This window comes from Arvicola amphibius, chromosome 11 (assembly GCF_903992535.2).
Source record: "Arvicola amphibius chromosome 11, mArvAmp1.2, whole genome shotgun sequence".
In the NCBI taxonomy this organism is placed as follows: Eukaryota; Metazoa; Chordata; class Mammalia; order Rodentia; family Cricetidae; genus Arvicola; species Arvicola amphibius.
The window spans coordinates 60,892,685-60,908,004 of NC_052057.2; the positions used below are offsets into that span (position 1 = coordinate 60,892,685).

General features: G+C 39.5%; 1 protein-coding gene across 1 annotated transcript; it reads left to right on the forward strand.

Moving 5' to 3' along the window:
• Positions 1 to 13,203: 13,203 nt before the first annotated feature.
• LOC119826292 (14-3-3 protein zeta/delta) lies at positions 13,204 to 15,003 on the forward strand. Its single transcript, XM_038347494.2, has one exon. It carries the CDS (start codon positions 13,294 to 13,296, stop codon positions 14,029 to 14,031), a length of 738 nt encoding a protein of 245 aa, XP_038203422.1. The 5' UTR covers positions 13,204 to 13,293; the 3' UTR covers positions 14,032 to 15,003.
• Positions 15,004 to 15,320: the final 317 nt, after the last annotated feature.

Consider the following 15,320-nt stretch of genomic DNA (forward strand, 5'->3'; position numbering starts at 1 on the left):
AAGAAATAAATATATCTCTCAAAGATACCCAAGAAAAAACAAGAAAAAGCGATCAAACAGGTAAGGGAAACAGTACAAGACCTGATAAATGAAATGGAGGTAATGAAGAAAACGCAATCTGAGGGAAGACTAGAAAAGGAAACTCTGAGTAAACGAACAGAAACTTCAGAGAGAAGTATTTCCAACCGAATACAAGAGATGGAAGAAAGAATCTCGGGCTCTGAAGATACTATAGAGGAAACAAATTCACAGATTAAAGAACAAAACAAATCCAACAAATTCTTAACACAAAACTTCCAGGAAATCTGGGACACCATGAAAAGACCAAACCTAAGAATAATTGGGGTAGAAGAAGGAGAAGAATTACAACTCAAAGGCCCAGAAAACATATTCAACAAAATTATAAAAGGAATCTTCCCCAACCAAAAGAAGGGTGTTCCTATGAACGTACAAGAAGCCTACAGAACACCAAATAGACTGGATCAAAAGAAAGCATCCCCACGCCATATAATAATCAAAACACAAAACATACAGAACAAAGAACAGATATTAAGAGCTGCAAAGGAAAAAGGTCAAGAAACATATAAAGGGAAACCTATCAGAATTACACCTGATTTCTCAATGGAAACCATGAAAGCCAGAAGAGCTTGGATAGATGTGCTACAGACAGTAAGGGAACATGGATGCAAGCCTAGACTACTATACCCAGCAAAGCTTGCATTCACCATCGATGGAGAAAACAAGATATTCCAGGACAAAAACAGATTTAAAAAATACGTAGCCACAAATCCAGCCTTGCAGAAAGTAATAGAGGAAAATCACAAACCAAGGAGTCGAACAAAGCCCACAATAACTCAGGCATCTAGCGACCTTCAACAGCACAACTAGAAGAAGGGAAACACACAAACTCTACACCAAAAAAAAAAAAAAGTCCGGAGTTAACAACCATTGGTCATTAATATCACTTAATATCAATGGACTCAATTCACCTATAAAAAGGCAAAGGTTCCTCTCTCTTCCTGTCCCTTCCCAGCTGGCAACCAGAACCGCCCCCCCCCCCCGCCTCATCCTCCCATCTTTGGGGCCATAAAATCCCACAGCTAAGCCTGTTTGGGCTCCAGGGACCTGGAATTGAGTGTACCCAGGCCAGTGGGACGTCCCCTCTTTCATTAGCCTGCCTGCAGCAAGGTAGGCCCTTTGTCAGTGAGCTGCTTGGCCTGCAAGGAGACCTGACAGTCTGACAGAGGATCCGTCATTCATTGGGGTGAGTGAATTGAATTCATTGGGGTGAATTGAACTTCTAAAAGAAGACCCAAAGGGGATTATTCAGAGGAACAAATGGGCAGGCGCCAATGCAAGAATTCCTCCAACAATTTGAAAAACAACATGAAAGCACCAGGACCCAGCGAACTTATAACAGGAGGACTTGAACACACTAATCAAGAAGAAGTAGAAAAAATTGACTTTATGAAAGTAATGGAATCCCTTAAACAGGAGGTGAAAAACTCCCTTAAGGAAATGGACGAGAAGAATAACAAAAAGTTTGAAGAATTGAGTAAATCCGTATGATATCCTAGGAAACCAAGAAAAAACAATCAAACAGATAATGGAAACAGTGCAAGACTTGAAAACTGAAATGGAGGCAAGGAAGAAAACACAACCCGAGGGCCAGCTGGATATGGAAAATCTATGTAAACGAACAGAGACTACAGAAACAAGCATAACCAACAGAATACAAGAGATAGAAGAAAGAATCTCAGATTCTGAAGATACCATAGACAAAATAAATGCACTAATCAAAGACAACAGCAAATCCAACAAATTCTCATCACAAAACATTCAGGAAATCTGGGACACAATAAAAAAACCAAACCTAAGAATAATAGGCGTAAAAGAAGGAGAAGAAATACAGCACAATGGTCCAGAAAATATATTTAATAAAATTATAGAAGAAAACTTCCCAAACCTAAAAAAAGATATTCCTATTAAGGTTCAAAAAGCTTACAGAACACCAAATAGACTGGATCAAAAAAAAAATCCCCTCGCCATATTATAATCAAAATACAAAATATACAGAATAAAGAAAGAATATTAAGAACTGCAAAGGAAAAAGGTCAAGTAACATATAAAGGTAAACCTATCAGACTAACACCTGACTTCTCTATGGAAACCATGAAAGCCAGAAGGTCCTGGATAGTTGTTTTGCAGAAACTAAGAGACCATGGATGTAAGCCCAGATTACTATACCCAGCCAAGCTTTCATTCACTATGAATGGAGAAAACAAAATATTCCAGGATAAAAACAAATTTAAACAATACATATCCCCAAATCCAGCCTTACAGAAAGTAATAGAAGGAAATTCACAAACAAAGGAGTCCAGCATTGCCCAAAATAACTCAGACATCTAGTGACCCTTCACCAGCACATCTCAAAGAAAGGAAACACACAATCTCTACTACCAAATAAAAAATGACAACTGGAGTTAAAATCCACTGGTCATTAATATCACTTAATATTATAATTAATATAATTAATATTAATATTAATGGACTCAATTCACCTAAAAAAGGCACAGGCTAAAAATGGCAATACTACCAAAGACAATCTATAGATTTAATGCAATCGCCTTAAAAATCCCATCAAAATTCTTCACAGATCTTGAGAGGACAATCAACTTTATATGGAAGAACAAGAAACCCAGGATAGCCAAAACAATCTTATACAATAAAGGTACTTCTGGAGGCATTACCATCCCTGACTTCAAACTCTATTACAGAGCTACAGTATTGAAAACAGCTTGGTATTGGCATAAAAATAGAGAAGTCGAAGAATGGAATCGAATAGAAGACCCAGATCTTAACCCACAAACCTATGAACACCTGATTTTTGATAAAGGAGCTAAAAGCACACAATGGAAGAAAGAAAGCATCTTCAACAAATGGTGCTGGCATAACTGGATGTCAACCTGTACAAGAATGAAAGTAGATCCATATTTATCACCATGCACAAAACTCAAGTCCAAATGGATTAAAGACCTCAATATCAATCTGAACACACTGAACCTGTTAGAAGAAAAAGTGGGAAGTACTCTACAACATTTGGGCACAGGAGACCATTTCCTACGTATAGCCCTAGCAGAACAGACATTAAGGGCATCATTGAATAAATGGGACCTTCTGAAGCTGAGCAGCTTCTGTAAAGCAAAGGACACTGTCACTAAGACAAAAAGGCAGCCTACTGACTGGGAAAAGATCTTCACCAACCCCGCAACAGACAAAGGTCTGATCTCCAAAATATTTAAGGAACTCAAGAGACTAGACCTTAAAATGCTAATGAACCCAATTAAAAAATGGGGCACTGAACTGAACAGAGAATTCTCAACAGAAGAAGTTCAAATGGCCGAAAGACACTTAAGGGCATGCTCAACCTTCTTAGCAATCAGGGAAATGCAAATCAAAACAATGTTGAGATCCCATCTTACACCTGTCAGAATGGCTAAAATCTAAGACACCAATGATAACCTTTGCTGGAGAGGATGTGGAGTAAGGGGTACACTCATTATTGCTGATGGGAATGCAAACTTGTGCAACCGCTTTGGAAAGCAGTGTGGAGGTTTCTCAGGAAATTTGGGATCAACCTACCCCAGGACCCAGCAATCCTACTCTTGGGAATTTACCCAAGAGATGCCCAATCATATTACAAAAGCATCTGTTCAACTATGTTTATAGCAGCATTATTTGTAATAGCCAGAACCTGGAAACAACCTAGATGCCCTTCATTGTAAGAATGGATGAAGAAAGTGTGGAATATATACATATTAGAGTAATACTTGGCGGTAAAAAACAATGACATCTTAAATTTTGCATGCAAATGGATGCAAATAGAAAACACCATCCTGAGTGAGGTAACCCAGGCCCAAAAAGATGAACATGGGATGTACTCATTCATAATTGGGTTCTAGCCATAAATAAAGGACATCAAGAATATAATTCGTAAAATATCCTAGAGAAGCTGTATAAGAAGGTAAACCCAAAGAAAAACATATAGTTATCCTCCTGGATACTGGAAATAGACAAGATTGCCGGACAGAAAATTGGAACATGGGGGTGGAGTGGGATGGGGGGAGGGGGGATGGGGAGAGAAAAGTGTGAAGTGGAAGATGGGAAGAGCTTGGGGGAATCGGACGGTTAGGATATAGGAAGGGTGGATATGGGAACAAAGAATTAGATATCTTACTTAAGTGAGCCATTCTAGGGTTGGCAGAGACTTGACTCTAGAGGGGTTCCCAGGTGTCCAGGAAGACACCCCCAGCTAGGTCCTTGGGCAGCTGAGGAGAGGGTGACAGAAATGTACAGATCCTATTGCCATACTCATGAATATCTTGCATATCACCATAGAAACTTCACCTGGCATTGGATGGAGAAAATGACAGAGCCCCACATAGGAGCACCGGACTGAGCTCCCAAGGTCCCGATGAGGAGCAAAAGGAGGGAGATCATGAGCAAGGAAGTCAGGACCGTGAGGAGTGCGTTTACCCATTGAGACGGTGGGACAGATCTAACGGGAGACCACCAAGTCCAGTTGGAATGGGACTGATGGAATAGGGGACCAAACTGGACTCTCTGAATGTGGCTGACGGTGGAGGAGGACTGAGAAACCAAGGACAACGGTGATGATCTTGAACTCTACAACATGGACAGACTCACTGTGATCCTTGTCAGTTTGGTTGCTCACCTTCCTGGACTTAGGGGGAGCTGGGAGGACCTTGGACTTAACATAGTGAAGGGAACCCTGATGGCTCTTTGTCTTGGAGAGGGGTGGAGTGGGGGTATGTGTGGATGGGAGGGGAGGGAAGGCGGAGGAGGAGGGAAGGAAATGGAAATCTTTAATAAAAAAAATGATGAAAAAAGGCATAGGCTAAGAGATTGGATATGAAAACAGGATCCAACATTCTGCTGTTTACAAGAAACACACCTCAACCACAAAGACACACACCTATTCAGAGTAAACGGTTGGGAAAAGGTTTATCAAACAAATGGACCTAAGAAACAAGCGGGTGTGGCCATACTAATTTCTAACAAGGTTGACTTCAAACTAAAATCAATCAAAAGAGATGGAAAGGGATACTTTATACTCATTACAGAAAAAATCTATCAGAATGAAGTCTCAATCCTGAATATCTATGCCCCTAATTTAAAAGCTCCCACTTATGTAAAAGAAACACTTCTAGAACTCAAGGCAACCATCAAACCACACACTAATATTTGGAGACTTCAAAACTCCTCTCTCACCAATGGACAGATCAATCAGACAGAAACCTAACAGAGAATTGAAAGACTTAATGGAAGTAATGAACCAAATGGACTTAACAGACAACTATAGAACATTCAAACCAAATAGTAAAGTATATACCTTCTTCTCTGCGGCTCATGGAACCTTTTCGAAAATTGACCATATACTTGGGAAAAAGCAAACATCCACAGTTACAAAAAAATATTAGTAACCACCTGTGTCTTATCGGATCAGCATGGATTAAAATTATAAATCAACAAGAATGCTATGCTCAGAAAGCCCACAAACTCATGGAAACTGAATTGTCAACTACTGACCCACACCTGGGTCAAGGAAGAAATAAAGAAAGAAATTAAAGTCTTTCTTGAATTTAATGAAAATAAAGACACAACATACTCAAACCTATGGGACACAAAGAAAGCAGTGCTAAGAGCAAAGTTCATAGCACTAAGTGCCAACTTAAAGAAAATGGAGAAAGCACTCATTGGTGACTTAACAGCACACCTGAAAGATCTGGAAAAAAAAAAGAAGGAGACTCACCTAGGAGAAGTAGAAGACTGGAAATTATCAAACTGAAGGCAGAAATCAACAAAATAGAAACACAGAAAACAATCCAAAGAATCAATGAAACAAAAAGCTGGTTCTTGGAGAAAATCAACAAGATTGACAAACCCTTAGCCAAACTAATCAAACGGCAGAGGGAGAACACGCAAATTATTAAGATCAGAAATGAAAAGGGGGACATAACCACAGACACAGAGGAAATTCAGAGAATCATTAGATCTTACTACAAAAGCCTGTATGCCACAAAATTGGAAAATGTAAAAGAAATGGACACTTTTTTAGATAAATACCATATACCAAAGTTAAACCTGGACCAGGTAAATGCTCTAAATCGTCCTGTTAGTCGTGAAGAATTAGAAACTGTTATCAGAAACCTCCCTACCAAAAAGAGCTCAGGACCAGATGGTTTCAATGAGGAATTCTACCAGAACTTCCAAGAAGACCTATTACCTATACTCCTTAAGGTATTTCATAATATAGAAACACAAGAGTCACTGCCAAATTCCTTCTATGAAGCTACAGTTACCCTGATACCAAAACCACACAAAGACTCAACCAAGAAAGAGAATTACAGGCCAATCTCACTCATGAACATTTGGCGCAAAAAATTCTCAATAAAATACTGGCAAACAGAATCCAAGAACACATTAGAAAAATTATCCACTACGATCAAGTAGGCTTCATCCCAGAGATGCAGGGCTGGTTCAACATACGAAAATCTATCAATGTAATCCATCATATAAATAAACTGAAGGAAAAAAACCATATGGTCATCTCATTAGATGCAGAAAAAGCATTTGGCAAAATTCAGCACCCTTTTATGATAAAGGTCTTGGAGAGATTAGGGATACAAGGGTCATTCCTAAATATAATAAAGGCTATTTACAGCAAGCCGACAGCTAACATCAAATTAAAGGGAGAGAAACTCAAGGCCATCCCACCAAATTCAGGAACACGACAAGGCTGTCCAATCTCTCCTTATCTCTTCAATATAGTGCTTGAAGTTCTAGCAACAGCAAATAGACAACATAAGGGAATCAAGGGGATTCGATTTGGAAAGGAAGAAGTTAAACTTTTTTTAGTTGCAGATGATATGATAGTGTACATAGCGACCCCAAAAACTCCACCAAAGAACTCCTACAGCTGATAAACTCCTTCAGTAATGTGGAAAGATACAATATCAACTCCAAAAAATCAGGTGCCCTTTAATACACAAAGGATAAGGAAGCAGAGAGGGAAATCAGAGAAGTACCACCTTTCACTATAGCCACAAATAGCATAAGATATCTGGGAGTAACTCTAACCAAGGAAGTGAAGGATTTATTTGACAAGAACTTTAAGTCTTTGAAGAAGAAATTGAAGAGGATACCAGAAAATGGAAGGACCTCCATTGCTCATGGATTGGGAGGATCAACATAGTAAAAATGGCAATTCTACCAAAAACAATCTATAGATTCAGTGCAATACCCATCAAGGTCCCATCAAAATTCTTCACAGATCTTGAGAGGACAATAATCAACTTTATATGGAAGAACAAGAAACCCAGGATAGCCAAAACAATCTTATACAATAAAGGGACTTCTGGAGGCATTACCATCCCTGACTTCAAACTCTATTACAGAGCTACAGTATTGAAAACAGCTTGGTATTGGCATAAAAACAGAGAAGTTGACCAATGGAATCGTATAGAAGACCCGGATCTTAAACCACAAACCTATGAACACCTGATTTTTGATAAAGGAGCCAAAAGTACACAATGGAAGAAAGAGGGCATCTTCAACAAATGGTGCTGGCATAACTGGATGTTAACCTGTAGAAGAATCCATATCTATCACCATGCACAAAGCTCAAATCCAAATTCATTAAAGACCTCAACATTAATCTGAACACACTGAGCTTGATAGAGGAGAAAGTGGTAAGTACTCTACAACACATGAGCACAGGAGACTGTTTCATACATATAACCCCAGCTGCACAGACATTAAGGGAAACATTGAATAAATGGACCTCCTGAACCTTAGAAGCTTCTGTAAAGCAAAGGACACTGTCACTAAGACACAAAGGCAGCCTACTGATTGGGAAAAGATCTTCACCAACCCTGCAACTGACAAAGGTCTGATCTCTAAAATATATAAGGAACTCAAGAGACTAGACTTTAAAAAGCCAATTAACCCAATTAAAAAATGGGGCGCTGAATTGAACAGAGAATTCTCAACAGAAGAAATTCAAATGGCCAAAAGACACTTAATGTAATGCTCAACCTCCTTAGCTATCAGGGAAATGCAAATCAAAACAACTTTGAGATACCATCTTACACCTGTCAGATTGGCTAAAATCCAAAACACCAATGATAACCTTTGCTGGAGAGGTTGTGGGGTAAGGGGTACACTCATCCATTGCTGGTGGGAATGCACACTTGTGCAACCACTTTGGAAAGCAGTGTGGCGGTTTCTCACGAAATTCGGAATCAACCTACCCCAGGACCCAGCAATTCCACTCTTGGGAATCTACCCAAGAGATGCCCAATCATACTACAAAAGCATTTGCTCAACTATGTTCATAGCAGCATTATTTGTAATAGCCAGATCCTAGAAACAACCTAGATGCCCTTCAGTGGAAGAATGGATGAAGAAAATGTGGAATATATACATGTTAGAATACTACTCAGCGTAAAAAACAATTACATCTTGAATTTTGCAGGCAAATGGATGGAAATAGAAAACACTATTCTGAGTGAGGTAACCCAGACCCAAAAAGATGAACATGGGATGTACTCACTCATAATCGGTTTCTAGCCATAATTAAAGGACATCAAGCCTATAATTCGGGATCCTTGAGAAGATAATAAGAAGGTGAACTCAAAGAAAAACATGTAGTATTCCTCCTATATATTGGAAGTAGACACGATAGCTGGACAAAAATTGGGAACTTGAAGGTGGGGCGAGATGGGGCCAAGAGAAGATGGGGAGAGAAAAGTGTGAAGGGGAGAATGGGGGGAGCTCGGAGGAATGGGATACTTGGGATTCAGGAAGGGTGGATATGGGAGCAGGGAAGCATATATCTTAATTTAGGGAACCATCTGAGGGTTGTCAAGAGACTTGACTCTAGAGGGGTTCCCGGGTTTCCAGGGAGACGCCCCCAGTTAGTTCCTTGGGCAGCTGAGGAGAGGGAGCCTGAAAACGCCAGTTGCTATAGCCGTACTGATGAATTTCTTGCATAACACCATAGAACCTCCACCTGACGATAGATGAAGAAAATAACTGAGCCCCACATTGGAGTACCGGACTGAGCTCCCAAGGTCCTGATGAGGAGCAGAAGGAGAGAGAACCTGAGAAAGAAAGTCAGGACCGTGAGGGGTGCATTCACCCATGTAGACGGTGGGACAGAACTAACGGGAGATCACCAACTCCAGTTGGAATGGGACTGATGGAACATGAGACCAAACCGGACTCTCTGAATGTGGCCGATGGTGGAGGCTGACTGAGAAGCCAAGGACAAAGGCGCTGGGCTTTGATTCTTCTGCATGGACGGGCTCTGTGGGAGCCTTCTCAGCTTGGTTGATCACCTTCCTGGACCTGGGGGGAGTTGGGAGGACCTTGGCCTTAACATAGATTAGGGATCCCCGATAGCTCCTTGGCCTGGAGAGGGAGGGAGGCTGGTTTTGGGTGGAGAGGAGGGGAGGGAAGGAGGAAGAGAATGGGAGGAGATGGAAATTTTTAAATATAAAAAATAAACCATAAAAAAATTACTTTGTCTAACTGCTGACTGAGATGAACAGGATACACCATGAAAGACCTGATTAACAGTGCTCCCAAACAGCAGGAAGCAGTGTGAACAAAACTATGCCCATATTTTCAAATATTGTCTATAAGTCGTTTTTTTTACATTTAAAGGGGGATATGATATAGATATGAATAATTTGAATTGGTATGGATCTTTGTTTATTGATACAAAATTAAGGTCAATCTTGTTATATGTATATTTCTGCTCTTGATTAAGGTATTGTGATTGTGTAGTTCATTTAAAAATGTATAATTAAGAAATGTAAGTTAATAGATAATCATCTATAATAGTCAATCTTGTAGTAATATTAGTTAGGTTTTCTATATAGAGAGATATATTTCAATTAGTTAGGTATTCTTCAGATCTTTCAGACACATTCAGAATATGGCATTTAAATGTTTTAATAACTTAGGACTTTTCATGACATTGAGACATGACTGCTTCTGGCAACACCAATTATTTCAAGAGAAAGAAGAACACCGAAGAGGCTCCTTAGCCATTTGGACAAGAAACTGCTCTTGCCTGAACTGCTTGACTGGACATGCAGAACCCACAGAGAAATGACTGCTGAACTTGCCTAACGGTGAAATGGTCCTTTGGGGTTCCTGCTTCATGAAAGACTCTACTAGACATTCTGTAGAATACAAAGAAAGTAACTAGCAAACTGCCAATATAGACAGAACTGTCTTTAAAATTTCCAGCTTCATGGAAAGGGCTGCTGGATATTATGAGTCTGTAGACTGAAGGTGGATGCCCCAATGATATAGAAGAACTTTGGGTATCTGTCCAGGTAACAAAATATCTCTGTCAATTCTATAATTTTGGAAGTTGCTTACAATGCAGTTCCTACTTACTTAGGTAATATTATATCCTTCTGGAGGCATTGATGGAGTTGAAGAATTTATAGTTTTCTTTACTTATAATAAGAGATAAAGTAGATAAACATTGTAACTGTAATTCTTGCTAGAATTTTACTATGTTAAAGCCTTTTTGTTTAAGCAGAAAAGAAGAAATGGTGTGGGAGGTCCTTCTGTCTATGTGTTGCTTTCATTGGTTAATGAATAAAGAAACTGCCTTGGCCTGTTGCTAGGGCAAAACTTAGGTAGGCAGGGAAGACAGAGCTGAATGCTGGGAGAAGGAAAGAGTCAAGAAGATGCCGTGGATCCTCCACCTGAGACAGACACTGGATAGAATCTTTGCCAATAAACCACTACCACGTGACGATACACAAATTAATAGAAATGGGTTAAATTAATATAAGAGTTAGCCAATAAGAAGCTAAAGCTCTTGGGCCTGTGATTTAAATAATATAGTTTCTGTGTGATTATTTCATTTCTGGGTGGCCGGGGTACACAAGCGGTTCCCTATAACATAAGGACATACTTTAAAAACATGTATTCCACCAAATTGAAAAATCTAAAAGAAATAGATAATCTTATCATTAGAAACCACTTACCAAAGTTAAATAAAGGCAAGAAAAACAATTCAAACAGACAAATATCCCCTAGTGAAACAGACACACTCGCTAAAAGTCTACCAAAAAAAAGTAAAGTCTAGGGACAGTCAGTTTTAGCACAGAAATTATACCAGACTTTTAAAGAAAAATTAATACTAATATTTCTTATTCCTCAAATTATTCCATAAAACAGAAACACAAATAACATTGCCAAATTCATTTATGAGACCATAGTTACCCTAATACCCAGACCACACAAAAACTCAGAAAAGAGAATTACAAACCAATTTCCCTTATATACAAAGATGCAAAAATGCTCAGAAACCAAATCCAATAACACATGAAAAAGATCATCCACCATGATTAAGTAGGTTTCATCCCAGAGATGTAGCTATAGTTCAATATATAAAACTTCACAAACATAAAGAAAAAAACTACAAGATCATCTCATTAGATACTGAAAAAACCTTTGATAAAATTCAATACTCCTTTATGATAAAAGTCTTGGGGAGATTAGGGGCTTAAAGCACATAACTAAACATGATAAAGGAAATTTACAACAAGCCAATTACAAACATCAAACTAAATGGAGAAAAGTTCAAAGCAATTCCACTGAAATCAGTAACAAGACAAGGCTGTCCACATTCTCCATATCTATTCAATATAGTACTTGAAGTTCTGGCTAGAACAATGAGACAACTGAAGGAGATCAAAAGGATACAAATTGGAAAGGAAGAAGTTAAAATATTGATTTTGAAGATAATATATTATACATAAGTGGTGTTAAATTTTCTCTCAGGGAACTCCTACAGCTGATAAATACTTTCAACAAAGTAGCTATATACAAGATTAACCCAAAAAGTAAATAGTAGCCCTCCTATATGACAAATGGAAAGCAGATTAAGGGAAAAAATTAGAGAAACAACCATTTTCACAATAACCACAAACAATCTAAAATAACTTGAAGTAACTCTAACCAAGCAAATAAAATATTTGCATGATAAAAATTTCAAAGATTTGAAGAAAGAAATTGAAGAAGATATCAGAAGATGGAATGATCTCCAATGTTCATGCATCAATGTGATTAACACAGAAAAATGGACAATTACCAAGAGCAATCTATAGATTCAATGCAATCTTCATCATAATTCCATTGCATTTTTTAAAGATCTTAAAATGACAATTCTCAACCTCAAATGGAAACACACACATAAAAAGACAGATAAACCAACCCTATACAATAAAAGAACTGCTGGTAGCATCACCATCCCTGATTCAAGTTGTACTGCAGAGCTCGAGTATTATAATATACATGATATAGTATGAAAACAGACAGTTTGATTACCGAAACATAAATCCACATACCTATGGACAAATTCTTTTTGATAAAGTAAGAAGAAATACACACTGAAAAAAAGATAGTAACTATAACTAACAGTGCTGGTCAAACTCGATATCTGCATGCAGAGAAATGCAAATAGACCCATATCTATCATGCTGCACAAAACTCAAATCCAAGTGGATCAAAAACCTCAACATAAGGATCCCCATATCCAATGCCAGCCTGGACTACATGTGATACCCAAAAGACATAATAACTAAGGCTAAGACCGAGAGATGGTAGTTGAGATGAGGAAGACAAGCCATCTTCGCCTAAATGTGCTGTGAGGGACTTTTACACCATTGGTGACAGCTGGCTTCTTTTAGGACAGACACCAAGGTTAAGAATATCTCTGCTTTCCATTCAAACAGGAGTCTTGAATTTCCAAACTTTCCTTTCAAAGGTCCAGTGGAGATGATCCACTCCCGAGGCCTTGCTTTAAACTGTCGGTACTGGCTCTTCTCTGCAGGCTGCTGAGAAGTCTGTTTTTCTTTGCCTATAAATGAGCAGAATAATCCCAGGGCACTCTGATGTGGCTGACTGGGTGAAATTGGTTGTTGCCATCAATCGTGATTTTTTTCTGTCACCTGAGCTTCAGGTGGAATGTAGATTTCTTCAATTGCAGTCCCCAAAGGACAAAAGAGCTGTGTGCCAAAATGAAGTTCACTGTCAAAGATTGCATATAGGATTGTTAAATGAGTTTAAAAATACTTAATATAGAGTCTCGTCGCCGCCACCACCGCCACCGCCGCCGCCCAGAGACTGCCGAGCCGGGTCCGTGTGCCGCCACCCACTCCGGACACAGACTATCCAGTTATGGATAAGAATGAGCTGGTGCAGAAGGCCAAGCTGGCCGAGCAGGCCGAGCGGTACGATGACATGGCAGCCTGCATGAAGTCTGTGACTGAGCAGGGGGCCGAGCTGTCCAACGAGGAGAGGAATCTTCTCTCTGTCGCCTACAAAAATGTTGTAGGAGCCCGCAGGTCATCTTGGAGGGTCGTCTCGAGTATTGAGCAGAAGACGGAAGGTGCTGAGAAAAAGCAGCAGATGGCCCGGGAGTACAGAGAGAAGATCGAGACGGAGCTGAGGGACATCTGCAATGATGTGCTGTCTCTTTTGGAAAAGTTCTTGATCCCCAATGCTTCACAAGCAGAAAGCAAAGTCTTCTATTTGAAGATGAAGGGTGACTACTACCGTTACCTGGCTGAGGTGGCTGCTGGCGATGACAAGAAAGGAATTGTGGACCAGTCACAGCAAGCGTATCAAGAAGCGTTTGAAATCAGCAAAAAGGAAATGCAGCCAACACACCCTATCAGACTGGGTCTGGCCCTTAACTTCTCTGTCTTCTATTATGAGATCCTGAACTCCCCAGAGAAAGCCTGCTCACTTGCAAAAACAGCTTTCGATGAAGCCATTGCTGAACTTGATACATTAAGTGAAGAGTCCTACAAAGACAGCACGCTAATCATGCAGTTACTGAGAGACAACTTGACATTGTGGACATCGGACACCCAAGGAGACGAAGCAGAAGCAGGAGAAGGAGGGGAAAATTAACCGGCCTTCCACCCTTTGTCTGCCTCGTTCTGAAATTTACACAGTAGACCGTTTGTCATCCATGCTGTCCCACAAATAGTTTTTTGTTTACGATTTACGACAGGTTTATGTTACTTCTATTTGAATTTCTATATTTCCCATGTGGTTTTTATGTTTTAATATTAGGGGAGTAGAGCCAGTTAGCTTTAGGGAGTTACTCGTTTTCATCCTGAGGTGGCCAATGTGGGGATGTGGAATTTTTACACGAGTTATACGTGTTTGGCATAGTACTTTTGGTACATTGTGGCTTCAGAAGGGCCAGTGTTAAAACTGCTTCCATGTCTAAGCAAAGAAAACTGCCTACATACTGGTTTGTACTGGTGGGGAATAAAAGGGATAATGGGTTCCAGTCATGAGTGTAGTTGTTGTGGGTACTTTAAGGTTTGGAGCCCTTGTGAGGCTGTGGTACAAACAAACATCCCTTGGATACACCTTGGAATCGTGTGTCTCTGCGCGCACTCTGACCACAGCTCCAGAAGTGGCTCTCAGGCAGAGGTGTGACCCAGCTTACTCTGATAAGGGCAGAAACGGTTCACATTCCATTATTTGTAAAGTTACCTGCTGTTTGCTTCCATTTTCGCTACCCATTTCCTCTGTATTTAAATGTTTTAGGCAATCTAGGAACAAAGGTAACAGTGAAGCTGTGGTAATGAATTGCTCGTGTTGGCTGCTCCGTGCTAAGAAGCACAGCGGTAGACAGATCCCATGTATTTAACTTTTTTTTAGTTTTTTGTTTTGTTTTTTGCTTTTGTGATTTTTTTCTTTTTTTGATACTTGCCTAACATGCATGTGCTGTAAAGATAGCTAGCAGGGAAGACTCGATGACGGCCAGCTTTGTTCCATGTCTGAGATTCTCATGAACAATCCAAGCATAATTGTTAAGAACACATGTATTAAAGTTCATGTAAGTGGAATAAAAGTTTTATGAATGGATTTTTCAACTACTTTTCTCTACAGCTTTTCATGTAAATTAGTCTTGGTTTTGAGACTTCTCTAAAGGAAATTGTCTCCTTGTTCCCTCTTGGCAGCTAATGGGCTTTAACCAATTTTGAATGCAAAATTTATCAACAACCACAGAAACGCTACTGTAACTTCCTTTCTTGACCATGTTCCCGTACTCTTTCCCCCTTCTTACTCCCTTTCAAAATTGAAGTGGACCTTTTATTTTTCTGGGTGCGGGGTGGGAGGGGAGATTGATTGGCAAAGGTAATGTGTTCCATTTGAAACTTTGGTCTACAGCGTTTTCTAAT

Coding starts and splice junctions, on each gene's coding strand:
- LOC119826292 (XM_038347494.2), top strand. CDS start 13,294: ATGGATAAGAATGAGCTGGTGCAGAAGGCCAAGCTGGCCGAGCAGGCC.